The sequence below is a fragment of the Budorcas taxicolor genome, chromosome 6, assembly GCF_023091745.1.
Source record: "Budorcas taxicolor isolate Tak-1 chromosome 6, Takin1.1, whole genome shotgun sequence".
NCBI lineage: Eukaryota > Metazoa > Chordata > Mammalia > Artiodactyla > Bovidae > Budorcas > Budorcas taxicolor.
In genome coordinates this window covers 104,738,525-104,765,260 of record NC_068915.1, presented here as the reverse complement: position 1 = coordinate 104,765,260, position 26,736 = coordinate 104,738,525, and the positions used below count along the sequence as shown (strand labels likewise).

The 26,736-nt window shown below is 44.1% G+C and overlaps 1 protein-coding gene across 1 annotated transcript; it reads right to left on the bottom strand.

Annotated features, from left to right (window-relative positions):
• Nucleotides 1–13,873, bottom strand: TMEM128 (transmembrane protein 128). Its single transcript, XM_052642154.1, has 5 exons — nt 13,764–13,873; nt 12,096–12,237; nt 7,582–7,740; nt 2,284–2,392; nt 1–606 (listed from the first exon to the last, which is right to left on the bottom strand). Exons 1-4 carry the CDS (start codon nt 13,858–13,860, stop codon nt 2,293–2,295), a joined length of 498 nt encoding a protein of 165 aa, XP_052498114.1. The 5' UTR covers nt 13,861–13,873; the 3' UTR covers nt 1–606; nt 2,284–2,292.
• Nucleotides 13,874–26,736: the final 12,863 nt, after the last annotated feature.

Sequence of the window (26,736 nt, the reverse complement as noted above, 5' to 3'; positions counted from 1 at the left end):
TTTTATTTAAATATTAAGAAAAAAATTACACATACTTAAAATGATTAAAAGTTCCTATGTTAAACAAACACTAAAAACCCAATAATTTACATAGTGATAAAATCCCAAGTTGGGAAAACACAAATCCTTTCGATTGGTCCTCCCCCTAACAAAACTATTATCAAAATGAAATTTTATAGGAATTGCTGAAGTTGGATTAAAGGCACATGACACTATCATACCTTTAAATACACAGCCAGTCACTTCATACAATGAATTGTTGCCCTTAAATGCTCTATAATACTGGAGTACAGTATGCATCTCTATGAAAATTTGTTTAAATTTTTACACCAAGTTTCTCCAATGATCCAAACAGATTAACATTGCAAATTAAGTTATTCCTGTCTTGAATAGAATACTTTGAGTCTGAAAAATTCGCTAATCACTTGAGTTTAGAAATATGCAAATGAAATATAATTTATTCTGATTTCAGCTATAAAGTTATAAAGTTAAAATTCTTCCAAGGAAACCATTCACTTTGTAGATGCAAAAACACACTGTAGCTTCACCATTGTGTCTGTAGTGCCTTCAGCTAGCAGGATGTTAATCACTGACACGCCCTTCCCCCTGAAAGAAAAACCAAATGAGACAATCTATCTTAGACTGTTGGATTTAATATTTCAAAGCACAGTTCAATCTCCCCGTCTACAACACACTGTGGCTCTCTTACCAGGTATAATTTGATGTCAGCAGTAAATCAAAAGCATAGAATTAGCACCTCTTGCACACTTTTTCGGTAAATAAGAAGGTAGTCTTCTGTTACTAGATTCACAATCTAGTGTTTTTTCTAAACTATATTTATAATTCCCAAAAACGTGGAAACAGTCAATACTGAACAGCCAGAGAGTCAAAGGAGAGAGGCTCAGAGGAGGGAACGTTTTTGTGGCAATAGGTCAACACGGACAGAAGCCGGACTGTGAGAGTCCAAATGGTCCCAGACACAGCACAACGTGTGGAGGGGACTCCGCACAGCAGTATGTGTGTGCGAGCAACTATTTTCAGACAGATGACCAATGAGAGGACAGCTATTTCTCCTTTACCTGGTTACAGGAACTTTCCTTACAAACTCCAAAGGGAGAACACTCTGTGAGCTGAAATGTCAGTCATTTGCACCCCAGTAACTGAGCATATTAACTTTCACTTCTCTGGGCCCCAGTTTTATACGTGTAAATGGACACATGGAGTACATTTCCTCTGAGTTCTGACATCAGCAACATGAACAAAGGACTGCATTTTTTACCAAGCCCCTGAGCATTCAGAGTAAGGGCTCTCAGGACATTCTTATTTAGTAAATGAGTTATCTGACAATCAGCAAACAGACCCCACTGTGAGGTGGCAGGCCCAGGGATGCAGTGGTCTGTGGGGAGGCAGAAATTCTATAACTTGGAAGGAAAAGGCTGAGGTGCCATCCATCAGACTTTTATGTGGCAATCAGGACAATTAGAAAACACACCTTTTTTCTCAATTGGGTAAAACTGCCCATTAATCCTATACTTCCATTAACTAAGAGTGATCCAGGCTTCCCAGATGGTGCAGTGGTAAAGAATCCACCTGCCAATGCAGAAGAGGCAGGTTTGATCCCTGGGTCAAGAAGATCCCCTCGAGTAGGAAATGGCAACCCACTCCAGGATTCTTGCCTGGAAAATTCCATGGATGGAGGAGCCTGGTGGGTTACAGTCCATGGGGTCACAAAGAGTCAGACACAACTGAGCTACTAAAGATGCATGCAAGAATGATCTAGCTAAGAGTCATCTGCATAGAAGCTGATGGAGGTCGGCCACGATAGAAAATGGACTAACGTGTGAACTTATCTATAGTGGAAGGTACCCTCTTCATGAGATCTTGGACGGGCGGGGTGACTTCTCTAAGAAGCAGCCACTTAGAACTAAATAATGCAAAAGGGAAGGGATCACAGTCCCTTTCATTCCAGAGTTCCATGGGCAACAGCTTGGTGCAAACATGGCTGAAATAATCCACTCGTCTGTTATTGCTATGCCTACCTGTGGCTCAGCTGGTAAAGAATCCACCTGCAGTGCAGGAGACCTGGGTTCGATCCCTGGGTTGGGAAGAACCCCTGGAGAAGGGAAAGGCTACCCACTCCAGTATTCTGGTCTGGAGAATTCCATGGAGTGTATAGCCCATGGGGTCGTGAAAAGTCGGGCACAACTGAGCAACTTTCACTTTCACTGAAAGCTGTCAGGAGAGACTATTTCCTTATTAGAATTACAATTCCAGAAATCTTACCTTTAGAAGTCATCCAAGGAGTGAGGTCAACATTACAACCCCCATAAACTGGGTAAACAGCAGCAGTGGAGTGAAAAATGACCACACGTGCCATAAAGCAACATTGAAGCTGAAAAGGACAAAAAAACCACACTGCTGACAACTGTAGCTGTACTCTGTACAAATACACTGCACTGTAGACTCTAGATTTACAAGACTCACTTTCTACCCAGGCTGGGGAAGTTCATTCAGCTGGTAACTTTACTTATATATATACAGCTTCTCAGATATGTGATTTAGGCAGTACTGGAAATATCACAACCTGTTCACAAAGTACTTGGAACTTGAATCACGAAAGCTCATCTAGATGAGCACTGGGCTGGCTCAACAGAGACATCAGTCTCTTAAAGTTAAGTGTCTGTGAAGGAACATGAAATAAAATGACCATAGCCTGGTGTTACAATCTCACACACCACCAAAATATCACGAGAAAAAAAAAAAAAAGATGCTTATTTTCCCATTAGAAACAGACTGAAAAACATTTATAAGCTGCTATTAAATTTTCCATTGAGAAAAACACTATTCCTGTCACCAAGGTAAGAATAAAATACTTTCTAAAGTGCAAATGATTTTTATAGACTGCATTTTTTAAGAGTTAAAGCTAATAAAGGAAAATTATAGTCAATTAAGTGTTTCAGAGAGTTGATGATTAATATATAACACTTTGACAAGTAGAAATTTAAATAACTATAATCCTACTGTGCTAAAAATAAAGTAATATTCTTGGGGGTGATGTTAGCCTTCTTCAGAAATTGTTGAATAACACACCTGTCTACACTTGTTCCTGAAGAGTTAATAATAACATCACAATGTAACATGTCAAAAATCCATAAACTTCAACTACATAAAATAAATCACAGAAAAATTACATTTACACTGAATACTGGAAAAGACCCTGAAGCTAAGAAAGACTGAAGGCAAAAGGAGATGGGGGCGGCAGAGGATGAGATAGTTAGATGGTGTCAGTGACTCAATGGACACGAGTATGAGCAAACTCTGGTAGACAGTGAAGGACAGGGAAGCCTGGAGTACTGCGGTCTACGGGGTCACAAAGAGTTGGACACCACTTAGCAACTGAACAACAACAAATGTACAAAGGTGTGTGGTTTTCCCCAAACTAAAATCCCATTAATATAAAGGGAGGAAAAAACCCTAAAAGGCCATGCACCATGTTCAATACAGTTTTCTCACTGGCTGGCAGGAACCATGGGATTTACTTCCTTTGTGTTTTTCTGTAATTTACAGATTTTTCTTTAGTGAGAAAGTTATAAAATACTTTTATAAACATAAAAAATCCATCTTATTCATTGATAACGTATTAGTTTATGAAAAGGGATATTCAGTTCTGTTCAGTTCTCAGTCGTATCCGACTCTTTGCAACCACATGAATCGCAACACGCCAGGCCTCCCTGTCCATCACCAACTCCCAGAGTTCACTCACACTCATGTCCATCAAGTCAGTGATGCCATCCAGCCATCTCATCCTCTGTCGTCCTCTTCTCCTCCTGCCCACAATCCTTCCCAGAATAACAGTCTTTTCCAATGAGTCAATTCTTCACATGAAGTGGCCAAAGTACTGCAGTTTCAGCTTTAGCATCAGTCCTTCCAAAGAACACCCAGGACTGATCTCCTTTACAGTGGACTGGTTGGATCTCCTTGCAGTCCAAGGGACTCTCAAGAGTTTTCTCCAACACCACAGTTCAAAAGCACCAATTCCTTGGCCCTCAGCTTTCTTCACAGTCCAACTCTCACAGGAAAAACCACAGCCTTGACTAGATGGACCTTTGTTGGCAAAGTAATGTCTCTGCTTTTTAATATGCTTTCTAGGTTGGTCATAACTTTCCTTCCAAGGAGTAAGCGTCTTAATTTCACGGCTGCAATCACCATCTGCAGTGATTTTGGAACCCCCAAAAATAAAGTCTGACACTGTTTCCACTGTTTCCCCATCTATTTCCCATGAAGTGATGGGACCAGATGCCATGATCTTCGTTTTCTGAATGTTGAGCTTTAAGCCAACTTTTTCACTCTCCTCTTTCACTTTCATCAAGAGGCTTTTTAGTTCCTCTTCACTTTCTGCCATGTGGTGTCATCTGCATATCTGAGGTTATTGATATTTCTCCCAGCAATCTTGATTCCAGCTTGTGCTTCCTCCAGCCTAGCGTTTCTCATGATGTACTCGGCATAGAAGTTAAATAAGCAGGGTGACAATATACAGCCTTGATGTACTCCTTTTCCTATTTGGAACCAGTCTGTTGTTCCATGTCCAGTTCTAACTGTTGCTTCCTGACCTGCATATAGGTTTCTCAAGAGGCAGGTCAGGTGGTCTGGTATTCCCATCTCTTTCAGAATTTTTCAGTTTATTGTGATCCACACAGTCAAAGGCTTTGGCACAGTCAATAAAGCAGAAATATATGTTTTTCTGGAACTCTCTTGCTTTTTCGATGATCCAGCGGATGTTGGCCATTTGATCTCTGGTTCCTCTGCCTTTTCTAAAACCAGCTTGAACATCTGGAAGTTCATGGTTCACGTATTGCTAAAGCCTGGCTTGGAGAATTTTGAGCATTACTTTACTAGCGTGTGAGATGAATGCAATTGTGTGGTAGTTTGAGCATTCTTTGGCATTGCCTTTCTTTGGGACTGGAATGAAAACTGACCTTTTCCAGTCCTGTGGCCACTGCTGAGTTTTTCAAACTTGCTGGCATATTGAGTGCAGCACTTTCACAGCATCATCTTTCAGGATTTGAAACAGCTCAACTGGAATTCCATCACCTCCACTAGCTTTGTTCATAGTGATGCTTTCTAAGGCCCACTTGACTTCCCATTCCAGGATGTCTGGCTCTAGGTGAGTGATCACACCATCCTGATTATCTGGGTCATGAAGATCTTTTTTGTAGAGTTCAGAGTTCTTCTGTGTATCCTCGCCACCTTTTCTTAATATCTTCTGCCTCCGTTAGGTCCATACCATTTCTGTCCTTTATTGAGCCCATCTTTGCACGAAATGTTCCCTTGGTATCTCTAATTTTCTTAAAGAGATCTCTAGTCTTTCCCATTCTGTTCTTTTCCTCTATTTCTTTGCATTGATTGCTGAGGAAGGCTTTCTTATCTCTCCTTGCTATTCTTTGGGACTCTGTATTCAGATGCTTATATCTTTCCTTTTCTCCTTTGTTTTTCACTTCTCTTCTTTTCACAGCTATTTGTAAGGCCTCCCTAGACAGCCATTTTGCTTTTTTGCGTTTCTTTTCCATGGGGATGGTCTTGATCTCTGTCTCCTGTACAATGTCACGAACCTCCATCCATAGTTCATCAGGCACTCTATCAGATCTAGGCCCTTAAATCTATTTCTCACTGCCACTGTATAATCGTTAAGGGATATGATTTAGGTCATACCTGAATGGTCTAGTGGTTTTCCCTACTTTCTTCAATTTAAGTCTGAATCTGGCAATAACGAGTTCATGATCTGAGCCACAGTCAGCTCCCGGTCTTGTTTTTGCTGACTGTATAGAGCTTCTTCATTTTTGGCTGCAAAGAATTTAATCAATCTGATTTCGGTGTTGACCATCTGGTGATGTCCATGTGTAGCATCTTCTCTTGTGTTGTTGGAAAAGGGTGTTTGCTATGACCAGTGCATTTTCTTGGCAAAACTCTATTAGCCTTTGCCCTGCTTCATTCCATATTCCAATGCCAAATTTGCCTGTTACCCCAGGTGTTTCTTGACTTCATACTTTTGCACTCTGAGAAGAGCTACCCCATGCCCGAGGTCAGGGACAGTGGCCGAGAGGAGCAACCCCACGTCCAAGGAGTGGTGGCTGCGCAGGCACAGGAGGGCCAAGAGGAGCTACTCCACGTTCAAGGGCAGGAGGGGTGGCCGTGAGGAGATACCCCTCATCCAAAGTAAGGAGCAGCGGCTATGCTTTGCTGGAGCAGCCATGAAGAGATACCCCACATCCAAGGTAAGAGAAACACAAGTAAGACGGCAGGTGTTGCGAGAGGGCATCAGAGGGCAGACACACTGAAACCATACTCACAGAAAACTAGCGAATCTGATCATATGGACCACAGCCTTGTCTAACTCAATGAAACTAAGCCATGCTGTGTGGGGCCACCCAAGACGGGCGGGTCATGTTGAAGAGGTCTGACAGAATGTGGTCCACTGGAGAAGGGAATGGCAAACCACTTCAGTATTCTTGCCTTGAGAACCCCATGAACAGTATGAAAAGGGATATTAATTGTGGCATTTTTAATAACAGCAAAAGAATTTTTTAAAGAAATCAAGCTGGTTAAATAAATCATGCTATGTCCATGCAGTGACAACCATGTAACCATAAAAAAAATGAACCGCATCTACACGCACCAATACGGAAGAAATACAAACTCAGTGTAAAAAGGAGATCACTTTGGACAACAGTTTGGCACTATTTACTGAAGTTGGAGGCATGCATACCCAGTAGGCCAACGACTTCCCTTCTAGAGAGACCTATATATACATATGTATGCATGTACACAGACGCCCAACAGAATTATACAGAGGCACGCATACAAGAATGTCTTGTATATGTCTTGAACGTCTTACTTAACAGCATCACACATGATAACCTCAAACTGGAAACAATCCAAATTCTATCAAGAACAGAATGGATCAATTGGAATTCAGTTATAGGACGGAATGCTGAACAGCAATGAAAATGAGCAACTGTTACGCACAATACAGAGGAATCATACACCGTGTCGCATGTAACAGCCAAGGATAAAAGAACACATACTACAGCAACCCATCTCTATAGAGTTCAAAAAAACGGACACAACAAAAAAAGTAAGAGTTCTGAAGAGATGCAAAAGAAAGGAACTACCAGGAAGCTGGGGTCAGTGTCCTCCTGTGGGCAGGAAGGAAGAGGGAATGACTGGGGCAGGGGGGCAGGGGAGGGGTTACAGGAGGCTGGCACAGTTCTCCTGCCCTCGTTAGGGTTTACCCAAAGGCTCACTGCATGATAATTCTCTCAGCCATACAATTTACATTCTTCCACTTTTCTGTATTAAACTTCACAATGAAAGTGATTTAAAAAGCAAAATGCAAAATATATATAGCATGTCACCATTTGTATTTTAAATTGCTATGTAAGTAAAGAAAGACACTACTGAAAAGAGAAATCAGAGACTACTTTCTCATTATTCCTTTATTCCCCCTGTTGAATTCTGTACCATGTATATCACTACTCGATCAAACAATCTTTATTCTTATTAGTCATTCCAAAGGTAACTCACCAAATTCCTGCTACAATAAAAGTAGCGGTTGTAATGGGTATCAGTGCTGGATACTTGATATCATAATCTTCAATTCCACAATACCACTCCAGATAGACGATGCAGAAAAACGCAATCAACACGCTAACGAGCAGCAAGGCACTGCCGAAGAGAAACCAACTGTAGAGACAAAGTAACACCCTTCCGTCAGCCGCTCGTACGTCGTCTCTGAGGCCCAAGGGCAGACAGTCTTTTCTGACACATCTCCAGTGACACAGGACAGCTGCTGGCTAACCATACCAATGGCAGCAATCCCGTTCCTAACAGTGTATGTACCTGACCAAGGTTTCGTAAGCTCTTTGCATACAGGCGGTCTGAATTGGGAAACCTGTGCCATCCACGGGGGGACAGCTTGGTTTTTCGTGCTCTGCACCCTTTTCCTGGCTGTACCTGTGTCTGGTGTCCCACCAGCCAGCTGTGACTCAGCCCTGCTACTAGAGCAAGGAAGTGTCTTTACGATTCTTCGGATCAAGCCCGTGTTCTGCAATTTTGCTCCCAACTGTGTGCACATAACTTGGGTGTAGACAATATAAACTACTTATGAAGGCTCTTCAGTTCCCTGAAGCTGGCCTAGACATTCAGTGACTATTAAGCAAATATGGACACAAAATTAAAATGATTTATTTTTTAAAGTGCTGAATGACAGCACTTAGCACATCAGGGATCTTAAAAGTTTTCATTAATAGACAAGATACCTATTTCTAAGAAGGTGTTACCTGGGGAAGGGGCACAGAGGACCTCGTTACTCAATCCCAGGTTTCAGAAGGTCTAGGTCTAGTAGGAAATGGGCGAGAAATATGGGAGTGATACGCAAGAAAGGATGAAAAAGGAAGGCTTTAAACACACACACACACACACTCTCTCATAAACTAATCAACCAAAAAAGAACCCTCGTTACAGTAGTGCATTTTCTTTAAAAATACAGGAAAAACAGCAGTTTCTGGTTGTCTCTGAAGCTTTGAGTGTGAGATTAATAAATATTTCAACAGATACCATCAACTTCTCCAAGTCAGGCAGGGTTTCTTGGAATACTGAAAATCAGTTTGGAAGGAGTTAAACTGCCTGTCATAAAAGATTTCTAAATGAAATCCTCCCGTTCCTAGACTATCTCCCAGTACTCCCCCAAGGGGCAATGGCTTTTTCCTCCTTCCAACTCCATCCAAGACCTGGCTCAGTGTATGTGGGGAACCCTCATCAGTCCCGGCCAGTCACTGGGATGTGGCCAGATCTGGAAAATCAGAGGAAAAAACCCTTTTCGAGGAAGCAGAAGGCAGCCTCCACGGACCACCTCTGGGCAGCGCTCTCACACCTTGGCTGCTCCAACTCCCCGAGAACTGAGGCCTTAGCCAAGAACACAACGCTGTTCAAAGTTCTCAGCCTCTGAGTGGGTGTTTCTGTCTCTTTTCCTCTAAGATGACACTTATTCGAGGACAGACCTATGACTTCCACTTCCTTTTCATGCCCCACTGCCCTGGTCTGGCGGTTGAGTCAGGCTCTGCCACACACCTGGGCATGCCTCTTACTCCTGCAGGCGCTCCCAAACATCTCACAGTGGAAGGAGCTATTCCTCACCTCCCATCTCCCTTAACTGCTAATACTTAGTATTCTCTTATGTAAGGATATAGAAGGACACAAATAGATAAACACTCTCATCTCTCCTAAAACCTCAAAGACGCCCACCTCACGAGCCTGGCGCACGGTTGTGAGAGCTGGGTGGTAAAGAAGGTAGAGCACCGAAGAACTGATGCCTTTCAACTGCGGGGCTGGAGAAAACTCCCGAGGGGCCCTTGGGCGGCAAGGAGCTCAAACCAGTTGCTCTTAAGGGAACTCAGCCCTAAATACTCCTTGGAAGGACTGATGTTGAAACTCCAGGATATTGGTCATCTGATGCCAACAGCTGACTCACTGGAAAAGTCCCTGATGCTGGGAAAGATTGAGGGCAGAAGGAGAAGAGGGTGTCAGAGGATAAGATGGCTGGACGGCATCACAGATGCAATGGACATGAACCAGGACAAACTTCAGGAGATGGTGAGGGACAGAGAGGCCTAGCGTGCTGCAGTCCATGGGGTCGCAAAGAGTCAGACATGGTTGGGCAAGATGAGGCGCCCCTTCAAGGCACTCCTATGTCATCCCACACACACTCATACACTAACACAGTACATACCACGTGACCTGTTCATCTATCACAGCCTAAAATGAACTGGTGGAGGGTGAGAAATGTGCCTTGTTCATCACTGGCACCAAAATTGGACACACTTCAGGTTCTCGTTAAATATTCGGTGAACGAAGGGGCAGCTGATACGAGTGGTGTTTGAAGTGAACGTTCCCTCTTTCCCCAGCCAACTGAGAGACAAAGGAGCCAGGCTGATGAAGATCAAGTGTCAGCTTTTTTTTTTTTTTTAACTAATGGAGCTATGGAAAGAAGATGGCTTTGGTGAACGGTCACAGAGTGCTTCCTCACACTGAAATTCAGGAATAGACAGACTTAGCCACTGGCTTCAAGACACAGTGAAAACCTAGAGACCTGCTCATCTTAGGGTTGCCCCACAAAACGATGGTGCAGGGATTTCCCTGGTGGTCCAGTGGTTAGGAATCCTCCTTCCAATGCAGGACACACGGGTTCAAGCCCTGGTCAGGGGACTAAGACCAAACATGCCTCAGGGCAACTGAGCCACTGCACCACAACTACTCAGCTCAAGTCCCTAGAACCTGTGCTCGCCAACAAGAGAGGCCGCACATAGAGAGAAGCCCCCACGCACTGCAACTGGAGAAAGCCGTGCACCACACCGCAACGAAACCTCAGGGGAGCCAAAATAAAAAACAATTAAAACTCAAATTTTAAAAAAAAATTTAAGAAAAAGAGATCCCAAAATACTAAAACAAACAACAACAAAAACTATGGCACAGACAAGCATCCCAGAATCTGCTTCCTGTGAGCAGCTGGCTCTGAAGAGAAAGAAGGGGCTGAGTTACAAGTCTGGTTCTCATCCCAAACCCCATCAGGAGGTCCAGCACCTCCCAGGGAAGGAGCAGTGATGGGGCAGGACGGGGAAGCAGTGATGGGGAGTGTTCGGGGAAAGCTCCTGCTTGTGGAGATAAGGAAAGTGAACAAGCTCTCTCCCTCCTACAGTTTACATCAACCCCCCACCCCTGCTGTCCCCTGGCTGCCTGCTCCCTCACTCTCCACAGGTGCCCCTCCAGCAGTCACCACCCCTCCTGAAGGCCTTGACAGAGAAAAACTGTATCCCCCCATCCCCAGTGAAAACACCTGATTGGCAGTCCTGTCTGCACCTTTCTGGCCTCACTGAGGTGTGTGTGTGCCAGTCACTTAGCCGTGTCTGACTCTTTGGGACCCCATGGACTGTAGCCCACCAGGCTCCTCTGTCCATGGAATTCTCCAGGTAAGAATGCTGAAGTGGGTTGCCATTCCCTTCTCCAGGGGTTATTCCCAACCCAGGAGTTGAACCCAGGTCTCCTGCATTGCAGGCAGATTCTTTACCATCTGAGCCACCAGGAAAGTCTTACTGATACTTCCAGACAAGTACACTTGCTCTCTAAGAGAACCACCCCTCCCAATGCCAGCTCTAACTCTGACCAACACCTCCCCACCTTTTTCCGTTATCTAGGGGCCTCCAGAACACTCTCTAACATTCAGCGAAGACTCAGGAGGGTGATCAACAACCTTTCCCCCCCAACCGTCCCCGCACCCACCATCAGCTCCTGAAAGAGATCTCAATTTACGTGAATGATGGACTATTTGACATCCTGCCGCACTTCTTGCACCAGTGAACTCAACTCTAGCTCAATCACGGCCTGTACATGTACCTCACTGGCCATTAACTACTCTCTAAAAATGAGCTCTGAGACCTGATTCTCACCCACCACAGTTCTCATTCCTTCCTCCCAAGGCTTGTGGATCTGATCTCCTAAACACCTTTAGTCATTCTCTCTCCATGTTTTACAAATGATTAGGTCCTTCTTCGGAGAAGGCAATGGCACCCCACTCCAGTACTCTTGCCTGGAAAATCCGATGGATGGAGCCTGGTAGGCTGCAGTCCATGGGATCGCAAAGAGTCAGACACAACTGAGCGACTTCACTTTCACTTTTCACTTTCATGCATTGGAGAAGGAAATAGAAACCCACTCCAGTGTTCTTGCCTGGAGAATCCCAGGGACGGGGGACCCTGGTGGGCTGCCGTCTATGGGGTCGCACAGAGTTGGACACGACTGAAGCGACTTGGCAGCAGCAGCAGCAGGTCCTTCTTAAATTCACTGCCTTCCTCATCCTACAAAACGTCTAGGCTGAAAAGGCCCACTGAAATAATGTCCACTCTGTTGCACATGCCCAGGACGTGCACTCTTTTTCAACTTTGTATCACCAGCCCCTCCGACACCCTGGCTGGCAGAAAGCAGGTGCTTACTAAGAGTCTAACAAAACATAATGTGAAAAAATAAGAGCCATCAAGTTTTCTTACCTACTGGTGTGGAAGTTTTCTTTAACAGTTTGAAAGAAGTCAACATAATAGGTAACAACAATGGATGCCAAAATCCAGAACCCAGAATGGATATTAAGTCTTGGAAGAGGTTTCTCTTTTTTCTCAACAGCTGTAGAGGTTTCTGCAAATAAGGGAGATTTCAACTGATCAAGTAACCATTAGCTTCACAGGAAAAATTACACCTATTTCAAGTCAAATAAAATAATTTCCTAGAGCTTTCTAACAGCCAGATTCTCTCCTATCAGAGTATCAATTTCTTCCGTAAAATCACCAAAATAGGTTTATATTTTTGGAAATAATAGGAGCTGCTATAAAACTTGTTCAGTATTATCAACTTTTTTCCACTGAATCAATTTAGGAGCTAAATTTACTTAAACAGTCTTTTGGAAATAATGCCATCCTGTAGTGTAGGAATTTTCATGTTGTGCTTCATATATTGCCTAGGAAAGTGATTATTCCTGTTAATTCAGAAAAATGCAAGTGACAAACATTAGAACACAAAATGGACTTTGATTTTCCAAAAACACTACTTACAAACACTACATATTTACTTGTTTTAAACAAACACAACCTTTGAGGCACCTCAAAAGTGGAAAGGTCACACTGGAGGTACAGTTCCAACACCACACTAGTCTAGACTACTGATGGACAAGTCAAATTCCTTCCACCGGGGACCCGATCTGAAAGAACAACTGGCTGGCTCTGGGTCAAATGGGGTCTAACAAGTTCCCCAGGTGACTGATATACCCGCTCTCCCAGTTCATGTGAGAACCACTGGTCTGCATCCGAGGTTCCTGACTTTAGCTGACCATCAGAATTCCCCAGCGCCTTACTCATAATACAAATCCTGGGAAACATCCTCAAAATTTATAAACCAGAAAGTCTGATCATGAAGTTTTCTGTGTTGATTTTTTAAAGGTAATAAATACAGAACGTTTTAACATCATACAGGACAAAAAAACATCTAAGATGTAATCTCTTTCGATCCTTAACCCCAGTTCCCCAGCCCAAAGCAACTACCAGTATCAACGTCTATTGAGTTCCTGCATATTCTATGCATCTACAGGAGGGCATACACCGCATGTTACCTGGGTTGAACCCAAACGGTGGTATATCATACTTTGTTCTGCGCCTCCCTTTGAAAATTACCCACATTGGTACATAAAGTCGGCCTGCTGTGTGACGTACGGATAGCCAAGAGTATTTAACTAGCTCCCTGCTGACGGACAATTAGATGCTTCCAGTCGTTCGCTATAACTAGCAATAGCAATGCGGAGATGAAACACTTTGCACGCACAAACGTCCTTGTGTACTGCTACAAATATGCTTCTTTTCTTAAGAGACACAACCAGTGGAAAATTTTTTTATTTTAATGGATACTGCCAAATAGGTGTTAAACCAGCTCTCCAGGGAATCCTGAAGCGCAGCTGAGATGAAGATGCGGAAGGCTACCTGACCTCTAACGCTCTTTTACGATACTTAGATACCTAACTTGCAAAACTACTTGGTAAGCCTTGATAAAAACAAATCCCAGTCCCCTCCGGAATGGGTGGGCCTGCGGGAGGTCGGCGGGGCCGGCCGTTTCCTGGCGCCTTGCCTACGGGAACCTCGAGGCGGCTCGAAGCGTGCCCGGGGGAAGCGCCTCACCCGGCCTGGGGTAGCCCTCGTGTTCCAGTGGGACCTCCGCGTCCGGCGGGAACAGGTACCGCCGCCGCAGCTGCTCCCGAGCCCGTACAGCATCCATCTTGGCACCACCCAGAAACGGGGCGGAAGTGACGTTAACCTCACCGGAACTTCCTGTAGGGACATCCGGGCGGAAGGAGGGGGTTCCCGTCTATGAAAAGTGGAGACTATGTTGTCTTCTAGGTTTTAGTTGGTAAGAACGTAGGGTAGCGTTGGCTTCGCTGGCTCCGTGCTCAAATTTGCAAACAGGATTTGAATTTCGAAACTTTGACCTTTCTCAAACGAAAGACGCTCCGTTTATTCCTAGCTACGGAAGCCCAGAAGGATCAAACTTACAGGCCGGCGGATGCGCGCGCGGGCGGGACTGTCGGTCCCTGCCTTGGTACTTGGCTGCGTCGCGCTCTCTGCATCCGGACCCCTCCGTGGCTCCCCTGTGCCAATAGCGTCTCAGCCCGTCAGCTTCTTTCCTCCTCAGGAATCGCCCAGCTAGACTTGAAAGGGTTGGAGAACGCCCAGGAGGAGGGAAGGACCGCTGGGCCGGGGCCGGGGCCGGGAGCCTGCGGTGGAGCCTGGGCCTGGCACTGACCGCTTGGACGGACTCCGGGCAAGAAATAAAAACCTTTCTGAGCCTGTTTGCTCTTCTGTACCATGGGGATTATACCTGCTTCATGGATATGTTTGGAGGTTTAAATATGAAGCACCTGCGTGTGGTTTGTGTTAGCTCCCTTCTTAGGACTTTTGTGAGAAATTGCCCCAGCCAGGATCGTGGAAGCTAAACCGGTGGTTGTTCAGTCACTAAGTCGTGTCCGACTCCTTGCGACCCCACGGATTGCAGTATGTCAGGCTCCTCTGTCCTTCACTGTCTCCTGGAGTTTGCTCAAACTCATGTACATGGTATTTGGCCAGGAACCCACCATTTCCCATCAGTCATGCTCATAAACTGAAAAAGGCTCTTGCCACAAATTCACAAGTTTTACTCCATCAATAGTCCTGTTTACAGGACTTCCCTGGCAGTCCAGTGGTTAAGACTCTGCCTTCCAATGTCAGGGACATGGGGTTCCATTCCTGGTAAGGGAACTGAGATCCTACATGCCCCAGCAGTATGGCCAATAAATAAAATTTAAAAAAAAGATTTGAAAGGCAAATACATAGAGTTACAGTTATGAGTTGTAAAAAAACAAGCAAAAGAATTAATCCTGTTTACTAGTCTCCTGCCTCCTTCCTACGCTGTCATTTGTTGAGAAATTTTGTTCTTAACCCTTCCAACCTTTGCTGAGCACCTACTATCTGTTGCTGCTAAGTCTCTTCAATAGTGTAGGACTTTGTGCGACCCCATGGACTGCAGCCTACCAGGCTCCTCCGTCCATGGGATTTTCCAGGCAAGAGTACTGGAGTGGGGTGCCATTGCCTTCTCCGTAAGGAACTCTTAGGCACCTTGCTAGACAATGGAGATAAGATGGATAAGACATGAGGTTGCACTTGAGGAGCTCCTTGGGCTAAAAATGACCACAGAGACTTACTACAGTAGAGAGCAGTTTATATAAATGTGTGGAAGCATTTTATTCATTCAGTCAACAAACGTTTTCTGAGCAGCTACATCTGCTAAAATGCTGAGGACAGAGGTAAGTTAGATCTAGTGGAGGAGAAAATTTCCATACAAGGCCATGACAGAGATACTGTATACGGGCTGAATAAAGGGCTTCCCTGGTGGTTCAGATGGTAAAGAATCTGCCTGCAATGTGGGAGACCCGAGTTTGATTCCTGGGTCAGGAAGATTCCCTGGAGAAGGAACTGGCAACCCACTCCCCTGTTCTTGCCTGAAGAATCCCATGGACAGAGGAGCCTGGTGGGCTACAGCTCACGGGGTCGCAAAGAGTCAGACATGACTAAGTGACTCAATTCATAAAGGGCAGCCCTTCATTCTGCTGGACTGTGTGGAGATCACAGAGTGGCTTGAGGTGAGTTATATTCAGGGATGGATAGTCCGAAAAGTCACCCCAGAAGTAAAATTTGAATTAGTGGTCACTTTTTAATATCTTCTATATGTCCTGAGTATTTGCAGGAGAAATGTAATAAATATTCAAGAAAAGAATGTCAAGTTTCTACAGGTTTATTAGTATCATTTCCTCAGCCTTTATAGCAAACGCTTCTGCGCATAGGATTTAACAGCTGGGTGGATCATATGGCCTTTCTACACAATACCTTCTTTTTTTCTGTCTTGCTTTTTTTCCCCCCTTTTTCTTTTCAGACTCGTAAATAACCAGAGTTCACCTCTTCAAAGCCACCTGGGGTCTTCGCCCTCCCTTCTCTTCTCTCTGGTACAAGGTTAGAAGCCTTGTTAACAGGAAGCGAATTCCTCATCAAATACGGTCTTCTGTTGATTGTCTCCTTGCGAAAAGGTCAGCGCTGAGTCTCCCTGTAATTGAATATTCCCAAGAGCATCTCAGGCATTCCAGGGTTTCCATATGTAGTGTGTTCAGGTCTGATCAGTTTCCCCTTTGGTGGTTTCAGAGTCTTTGTATTTGGATCTGAACTCCTTTCAGCCCTTTTTTCCCCCTAATATTTTAAATGCACAACTTGCAGACCACGTTGATGATACTTAAAAGCAGGTTGGAAAATTCCAGGGTTTAATGACCACATCTTCATTGCTGGGGCCCATTAAATAAGTTCTTCAATGTGTGTACTGTGTACCATAATGATAGATACATGATATCAGATTGCTACCAACCAAGAAATTCCATTGTCAATGTGGATTACTTGTGGGGGGAAAATAAATTTGACCGTGATCTTTGCTGGGCCTCCCCTTAGCAATGTGGTTAGGTCCAAGGTGTTTATAGACTATTGAATCCTGGCTCCATCGTTCTGGATCCCTTGGGCAAGTTGTTTCATTGTCCTAGGTATCAGTTTCCTCATCAGTGACACCAGGGGTACCAGAGTGAAGATAAATGTATGCTGACTGTTTAGCCTAATGCTTCCCATGGTCAAGCAGGGTTCTGTTCAGGTTAAGTCATTGTTCACTACTTAATTGGGCTTGCCAGCTCTTCTGGATCTGGTTCCTGCTTACCTCCTTATCAGTTCTTCTTTCTTCTTGGGCTCCAGTTTCTCTTTGTGGCAGTTTCCTTTTGCTTGGCCTCTCCCAGTTGACTGGGGGCTACAGTCACATCTTAGCAGTGCTTTGCAAACACCTAGCATGTAGCAAGGATTCTATTCCCTGGTTTTCAGTTTGATCCTTGTCACAATTAAGTCTGGCCTTTGATATAGACATCTATGTGTCTGCCTATGTGTCTTCCTCCGCGAAACCACCTTTTGTCCCTTCTGTAATAGCCCTGTAATATTCTCAGTAGACTGATTCTGTCCTTGGGGAGGGCTCAGGACCTAGACCAGACCTGTCAGCCCCCAGGACTCAGGCTGGGGCTGTTGGGAAGATCATTCAGAGGTCAGTGTGGGCTTGGGGATGCCACCCACTGTGGAGACACACAGAGGAGCCCACCCAGGAAGGAAGCTCAGATGCAAGCTAAGCTAAGAAGTCTCATAGCACTGTTTCAACTTCCAAATCCAGCCAAGACCTAGCTGATGTAGTTAAGAATAAGAACTCTGGAACCAGCTGCCAGCTGTGCCGGGCCAGCTGTCATAACTGGTTTTGTCATTACGAGCTGTTTCAGCCTTGAGCAAGTAGTGGATCTTCTCCATTGCCTACAAGATTGGGTAAAGATTAAAAGTATTAATATATGCTAATTGCTCAGCACAATGCCTAGCCCATAGAAAGCTCTTGATATGCCTTTCTTTTTTTAGTTGAAATACAGATGATTTACAATGCTGTGTTAGTTTCTGCTGTATAGTATAGTGATTCAGTTCTACATATATACACACACATACACATATATATATATTCTTTTTCACGTTCTTTTCCATAATGATTTATTACAGGATATTTGGGCTTCGCTGGCGGCTCAGACGTTAAAGAATCTGCCCACAGTGCAGGAGACCCAGGATTGATCCCTGGCTCGGGAAAATCCCCTGGAGAAGGAAATGGCAACCCACTCCAGTATTCTTGCCTGGAGAATTCCATGGACAGAGGAGCCTGGTGGGCTATAGTCCATGGGATCACAAAGAATCAGGCATGACTGAGTGACTACACACACACAGGGTGTATTAACTATAGTTCAATAAGTCTTAGCTGTTCTTATTATCCATTGTTGACATTTCACAGATTTCTGAGCCAAAAATAAAAGAAGGATTATTTTTTTTTCAAACTAATGCTAGTTTGAGTGGTTTTCTGATACTTGCAATCGTGAGGCCATACCAATACCACCCTCTCACGTACAATGTTCTCTCATTGTACCTGGTACCTGCCCCCTTGGTCTTTCACTGGACTGCAAATGCCTCCAGGAGTGAGTTCATATATGTGAAGTTCTTAGAAAAGCACCTGCCATGTGGAAAATGCTCAGTAAATGATAATATCTATCATTTGGAATGCAACCCTTTATTCCAAAGAGAAAGGCAGTTTTTTAAAAGTCTCCCTTTTATATAAATAATTCAGTGAAATATGTCTCTCTGCATGTCTGTTTCTCTGATAAAAGCAATAGAACCGGAATCACTCAGTTGAAAGAAAGATCTACATTTTAAAACTAGCTTCATTCAGAAAGTGCAGACTGTACTACTTAACTCCTAGCAGCAGTGGACAGGAGCAACCATCTTCATCATTTACACCAACCACTGGCTTTATCATTTTGGTAAAATTTTCCCAATTGATAGTTGGAGGGAAAAATCTATCATTTCAATTTTTTATTAGCAATTCTTTTCACACACTAATTGGCCATTTGTACATCATTTTTCTTTGGGGATTTTCATCTCTCTTTTTTTTTTATAGATCAAGGATATCATTATATATTTTTCAGTTTATTATTTACCTTTTGAGGGTGATCATGCTCATACCTCTATTTTGTTTTGTCTTTCTTCACTCCCCATAGCCTGTGATGAAGAGTTTGGATGAATTTGCCCAGTGGGCATCTAAATGGATGATCCAGGCAGGTGGAAAGTGCCCAGGCAGTGCTCGTATATATTCACTCCACAGTGACTATAACTTGAACCCTCTTCAAGTGGACCTAGTTATTCCCTGCCCATTTGTTATTCAACTAACTACCAGGAGAAGTTATTTTAGTAAACCACAACTGAAAATAACTAAGCAAAAATAATGACAGCCATAATAATAATCTTTACAAAATACATGCATAATTTAAAAAAAAAAAAAAGCAGAAAGAAAAGAAACTTGGGACTTCCCCGGTGGTCCAGCGTTTAAGACTGTGCTCCCAACGCAGGGGGTATGGGTTCGATCCCTGGCCAGGGAACTAAGATCCCGCACGGCCAAAAAAAAAGAAAAAAGAAACTTGTTGGAATTCCTCTGAAGTATTTCACAAGACTGAAAGATGAATAGGATTTCAACCAAGTCTGGGTGAGGGTGACACCCAGGATGGCTCTGGGAAAGCAAACAAGAATAAGTCTATAGCAGATGGCAGTGAGCCTGCCCCATTCCTCCGGCCCTTAGCATTTCTGTGCATGCCAGCCTGCTGCTGACTCAGCTCAGATGTCACTCTGCCTGGGGTTCTCTCTAGTCCATCCTTTTTAGCAGTGAGAGAGAGGAAATTCTCACAGAAGGGAAATCAACATGAACCAAACAGATGCCTACTGAACTAGCAAAAGAAGCCTCCAGGCACCCTTTAAGGCCATGCAGCATGCTGTTTTCTTGGACAGGGTGCTGGGGAGAAGAGTGGAGAAACTTCCCTGTGGCTGCCAGCTCATCCGGCACAAGAGAGACAGGTGCTGGTCTCAACCGAAAGATCAGGACACAGAAAAGGATCGTTCCTAAAACGAGAAAGAAGAGGAGGTTGGTAGGCAGGGACTGGCCTAACACTGAGAGGCTAGGTAGGCAGGAATCCTAGTCAGTGCGTGTCCCCAAACACTCCTGACATTTCTGGCTGTGTGGCCAGTTTGGGAACTACATTTGGGTCTACCGGGTTCTGTGGGAGGACTGTCCCTTGTATTAAATTGCTGTTGAAACCTGCTATCAGGCTTACAAACCCAGAGCAGGATGAAGGTGTGTCCTGGCTGCCTCTGCTCCCCAGGTGCCCAGAATCTTCCAGGCTGTTAATGCCGGTCGACCAGCGACACGATCTAAACCGTTCAGAGCCTAGAACTTGGCCTGTTACTAATGTCATCAAATAAAACAAATTTTTTCCTTTCATCCAACTCCTGTATTTTTAATAATATATTCTACTGTTGTAGCCACACGTTCTGGGAAACAAACTCACTCAATGCAGATAGTGGAGTGACGTTTATTACACTGGTGGGCCCAAGGCAGAGTCTCTTAGCCAAGGACCCCAACCGACTTTGGTGAAAACCTTATATACCTTAAGTGTTACTGCTCAAGCCCACATCCCCAAATTCCTTAAACCTAGCCTGGAAAGTGTTAAAGGGAGATACAATCAGGTTACAGCCATGATTCATAACCAGAAGGGTCAGCTGGGTATACATTGTAGCCTACACCAGTGGCTGCCATAAAGATTACAAAGGTGATTGACTACACAGGGAATTATTACATTCTTTTTGGCGTCGGGAAATCTTGGTATGGAATCTGGTGTTTATCAGTCCCAGAGGCCAGTTTGGCCATAGGTATGTTATCCGCATGGATACCAGGCATATAGTCCAAAGCTCACTGAAAGTGCGAGATGGAGTTTCCTTCTTTTTCAAGATGGAGTCAGCTTGGCCTGTTCCTTTTCACCCTCACTACCTCACACTGTCATCTATTTCCACTAAATATACAAATTTAGAAGACCTATTTTAGCCATTTCTTGAAAGCTTTAATTGGCAGAGGGGATAAAGACAATACATTCTGAGATCCAGTCACCATAAAGTATCTTGAATTAGATAAAACCATGAAATTACGGAAACCACTTGGGAATCCTTGGCCTGGACTTTTTTTTTTTAAGCTCTACCTGGAGTTTATAATAATGATCTAAATCACCAGTGCTAAGAAAAGACAGATGCAAGCAAAGATGGGGATCCTGACCAAAGAGGGAAAAAAATCTAAGTTATCAGAGAAACACCTGAGTTTGAATTGATTCTGCTACTAGAGTGTGACCTAGGGCAAGTCACTTAAGCTCCCTGCAACTCATCATCCGTGACATGGATATGGTAATATCACCCTCCCAGAGCTGCTGAAAGATTTAATTATATGTATACGCATGCATATACATATACACAAAAGCCTTAGCATACGCCCAAGCCTGCTACCACAACAGTGCTTTGGAACCACTCCCTCTCTTTCCAGACCCAGTATTCTCAAACATCCTCAAATAGTAGAATACCAAGCACTTTGGGGGACCTCATGAAATATGGATAAATGAGGCAAAAGTTTTGTTGTCCAGTAGCAAAGTCATTTCCTACTCTTTGCAACACCATAGACTACAGCACGCCAAGCTTCCCTGTCCTTCACTATCTCTTGGAGTCTACTCAAATTCATGTCTGTTGAGTCAGTAATGCCATCCAACCATCTCTTCCTCTGTTATCCCCTTCTCCTTTTGCCTTCAATCTCTCCCAACGTCAGGGTCTTTTCTAATCGAATTGATTCTCATTAGAAAGCAAAAAATAAAAACAGCCATACCCTATAAAAATTTATGTCAATTCTCACAGCATCTAAACTAGAATGGAGGGTGATACGGGCCAAGAGGCTGAAGAAATTCTAGGCAGGGACAGCTTAACAATGAGAAAATTCTATTACGTTAACCTTTCTCTGAAACTGAGAAGAGAGATTATTGTTCCATTTTTAACTATAAAGTCTCCCTCTGTTTAGGATAAAATTGGATGGAGCAGGGCAATCCTATAATGTTACCATTAGTATCCGATGTCAATGTGATGCCAGATCCCAAGAGCAGTGTTGTTCAAACTATCCAACAGAACTGAGTCTTTACCTGCCTTTGATCTACAATGGAGAAATCTAATATATGGATGACCACAGGCCTCCAACAGGTCACCAGGAAGGCCAGCAGCAAAGGTCATGTTTCAGCGGCTCACAATACCTTCTCTGTGGACAAACAATGGCCTGACCTTTTCCCATCAATGTCTGACCTTTCAACTCTTGACAATTGTATGTGTTTTCTCAGCAATTACAACTTAAGCTACTAAAGGGGCAGTTTAATCACTTTTATCAAAGGGAATAAATTAAAACTTCCCTGGATCCCAGAACAAAAAGAGCTCAACTAGCCTTTGCAGTCAAAGAAACCTCTCTTTTTTCACTGGTGCACACAGCTTTTCTCAGAAATCCTTACTGTTTGAAAGCAAGACGGAGAGTTAGAAGGAAGGTTCAGCCCCAAATTACAGAAGTTAAAAAATCTAAAATCTAAAAGGACAGTCGCAGAGTATCTATTAATAAGTAGATGTCTTTTTTTTTTTTAACTGAGGGAAATTGTTATTCTGATTTATCTTTAACATCATTCAAGACTGAAATCTGTGAAAACTTGGAGATGACCTTTTCCAGTTTTATAACCTAGTGGTAAACCCCAGAGATTATACTTGACAGTGTTGAATTTTACAGCTATTTTGAGAAGCTAGATACAGAGATGGGCTTTCCAGGTGGCACAATGGTAAAGAGTCCACCTGTCAATGCAGGAGATGCAAGTTCAATCCCTGGGACAGGAAGATCTCCTGCAGAAGAAAATGGCATCCCACTCTAGTATTATTGCCTGGAGAATCCCATGGACAGAAGAGCCTGGCAGGCTACAGTCCATGGGGTCACAAAGAGTCGGACACGACAGCATGCATACATGAAGATACAGAGATGGAATTTAAGAAATATTCAGTTTCAGTGCATTTGGGGCAAAGTAAACTGTTTAGAGTTTATCATCTCCTGTTGTCTCCTATGTACATAGGAATGGGTGTTGGGTGAAAGGTAAGTGATGTTGCTAAAATTCTGCCTCTGTTCACAGGTACCAAATAGGAACTCAGAGACAGAGTTTTGGGTGAAGTAGAAAAGAATGGTTTTATTGCTTTGCTGATCCCTGGATTGGGAAGATCCCCTGGAGAAAGGAAAGGCTACCCACTCTAGTATTCTGGCCTGGAGAATTCAATCGGACACAATTGAGCGACTTTCACTTTCAGAAAAGAACAGTTTTATTGCTTTGCCAGGTAAAGGGGCCCACAGTGGGCTAATGTCCTCAAAACTGCATGTCCCCAGCTGGAGGGGTTAGTGAAGAGTCTTACAGTGTTCAGGGAGCAGGGCGTGGCCAACTCATGGGCATTCTGATTGGTTGGTGGTGAGGTCACCAGGAGTCAGTATCATCAACCTCTAGGTTCCAACTGGACTAGAGTCTAAGCGCTTATGGTCAGCAGGAAGTTAACCTTTTCCACCTGGTGGGGGTCTTAGTATCTGCAAAACAGCTCAAAAGACACGGCTCAGGATATTATCTATAGTCCTTGAGGAAGCACTAAAGGTCCTTGACTTTGTTTAATGGCTAAAGTATGATTATTCTGTCTGATTTGACATTTTCTCGCTCCTCTGATTAAAATTTATTCTTTGCCTAAATTTTTCTACAGACAAAAGGCAGGTGGAGGACATGGGTAGTGGGGGGTTCTATTCAGGGAAGGCCTCAAGGGTCCTGCTCAGTTACAGTGAGGTGGCAGAAGTAAGAGAAAGATGATCCCATCAGCAAGTAGTTAATAAATAGCCATCACTTAATCCAGGGGGCTGGTAATAACCCAACCATTCTATCCTCATGCTAGGCAGAATGACTCCCTCCCTCCCTGAGTATACCCTACAACCAGTTCAGCCCCCCAGGACTTCTGAGATTGCTTCAGGGTCTTCTGTCTCCTTCTCCCTAAAGACAGCACACAGCCCAGTCCAGGGTGGACCCTCTGGAATTATCTCATTAGTTCCTGTGACTTAGAATGATGTCAACAAGAGTTTAGAGCAGAACCACAGGACCAGTACTGGAGGATTCAGGCCCAAACATGTTTGTGAGGAAAAGCAAAAATCAGTGTATGCAAGACAACTTCCCAACAGCATCTCTTCAAGGAAAATCCCAATACATGCTTATGATCAACGATTCCTTGTCTAAAGCTGAAAGGGGCAAGGTTCTCACAGGGACCAGCTTTTCTGGAGACAGAATCAGTTCTCTTTAGTAGAAATATACTAAAATCCAGCTTACTGGAGAGAGAACAAGGATGAACTACATAACCAGCCTCCTGCCCAGGTGCAATTTAGGAATCAATATAAAGTAACACTTTTGTTCCAGTGTAAATGAGAAATACAATGTGTTCTTCTTGGCTCACTAAGGAGAATAGAAACTTAGAAGGCCTATTCTAGCCATCTTGAATGCTTAATTAGAAGGGATAAAGGCTGAATATACACTGTTTCAGTAACCATGTGTGTGTTAGCTGCTCAGTCCTGTCCGACTCTGCAACCTCATGGACTATAGCCTGACAGGCTCCTCTGTCCATGGGATTCTCCAGGCAAAAATACTGGAGTAGGTTGCTATTCCCTTCTCCGGGGGTTCTTCCTGACCCAGGGATTGAACCTGGGTCTCTTGCATTGCGGGCAGATTCTTTACCATCTGAGTCACCAGGAAAGCCCTTCCAGTAACCACAAAGTACTTGTAAATACATATGCCTTTTCTTTCATGTGAATGAGCATAATAATTGATCTCTAATTTCCTTCCACAGGGAAGGAGTTATAATCTTTAGAGTGCTATGGCATCATGGTTCTGTATTGAGGTAAAAATCAATAATGTACAATTACTCATGCTGAGTCCAGGTTCATCACTGAGACCAAAAAACCCTATAACAAAAACACACAAAAACAAACAAAAAACAGCTAGGAAGATCAGTTTTCAGTGGTGGAATAAAGAACTAAGATACACTATCAATGTGTTTTCACTAATAAAACCACTGATTTCTTAAAACTTTATTCAACTGCAAAAGTGCTCTCTAAAAGAAAACAGTCTATATCAAAGACTGCTAATCTTTTTGTTACTCCTAGAAATTTTGGGGGGAAAGACAAGTAATTTCAGGCTGCTTTGATACTATCAATGTAAAGTGTTTTAATAGCAATTGGTCAGTTCAAGTTTTAACTTCAAAAAAAAATGACACGTTTTGAAGGATACTAGGATGGCAACCCACTCCAGTATTCTTGCCTGGAGAATCCCAGGGTCGGGGAGCCTGATGGGCTGCCTTCCATGGGGTCACACTGAGTCGGACACGACTGAAGCGACTTAGCAGCAGCAGCAGGAATTTTTTAAGGATATTCATAAAATCTGCAGATCTGTAACAATGTTATTAATCTTGACTTTTATTACCTTATTCTTGTAATCACCCCGTGAGGGTGGGTTTAAACAGAGAACTAGGAACAGGGTCCTCTTTCCTCAGAGGGGTCGTGTTACTTCACACCAAGGTAACAAGTCACTTATACCTGCCTTAAGCAAAATGAATCTGGGGAAACTCCAGTGCTTTTGCAATTTTTAAACTTTCTACACCTCAATGCCCCCTGTCATCAGCTGCTTGAATTTTTAGACTTCTGCATTACCTGAGTCTGGCTGCTACAACCGATCAGAGGCAAGGGTAGCCCTGGGTTCACTCCTGTGTGGCCTCCCTTCACTATTTTGAGGCTCAGTTTCCTCATCAGACTGCAAGATGCCTGGTGTGTCTGACATTGAGGAGGACCCCAGCCTGCAACACATCTTAATCTTTTGTTGGGCAGAATACAGCCCACCTTCTCTCAAATCCTGTTTGTAAACAGCATCACAGAAAATGGCCAGCTGACAAAACCAGGAATACTAGAAAGAAATGAATCAAAAAAAAAAATTTTAATGACATGTCAAAATGCATCCCTGGCAGGTTTGGGGAAAGTCAGGTACCAGACCCATCAGACCAAGGGGACAGAAGAACATAGAATTCAATCTTACTCTCAACTTAGACAAACAAAGCTGTAAAGCCAAAACAAACATCATTAGACTGGTTCCGAAGTTCCCGGAGTTCCAGTATCGTGTGTGTTTGAGTTCAAGTCAAGCCGGCAACTGACCAAAGGGTGGTCTCTGAGCTAAGACCATGGGAAGGACCTGTGGGTTGTGCTTTGCAGTTAGAGCCATGGGCAACAGCAGACACAGGAGCCGTTCTTGCCAACTGCAGTTTCCAGTGAAGAGACGCGTGGCTGTGACTCTGACCGTCAGAATCACTGTCTGCTGGCCTGGCTTCACCAGGAAGCTGAGGGGCTGCTACTACCTTCTCCAGCCCCGGTGCTCTGCCAGCATTCCGACACAGCCAACCCCGTGTGCTGTGCTGCCAGCAAGCTGTAACGCCGGAGACTCTTGGGTGACGGCTGACACGGAAGGCAGAAGTGAGGACCCACCCCAGTTCAAGTATGAGTTTTCTGTCACATTTGCCAAACTCTGCCTTAAAGGCAAGGCAGCAAAACTGACAAAGAATAAAAATCCACACAAATCCTGAAACACCGTGGTGTTCGTGCGCTCAGGAAATAGTGCTACACACCCACCCCGCCCCACCGAGGACAGCGTCGCTTGCTTCTGCTCCTTCAGCCGAGACAGGAAGACGTCCTGGGCTGGACGCAGGGCTCTGCTTTGCCCCTGTGTCCTGGGTCTTCTCAGGTGGTACTAGTGGTAAAGAACCTGCCTGCCAATGCAGAAGATGTAAGAAATGCGGGTTCAGTCCCTGGGTTGGGAACATCCCCTGGAAAAGGGCATGGCAACCCACTCCAGTATTCTTGCCTGAAGGATCCCATGGGCAGAGGAGCCTGGTGGGCTACAGTCCAAAGGTTTGCAAACAGTCAGACACGACTGAAGCGACTTAGCACACCTGCACGTGTTCTGGGTCAAGCTTCACTTTCCCACTTTTTCCCCTTTACTTCCAAAATGTCTAAAGCCGCTCATGGCTC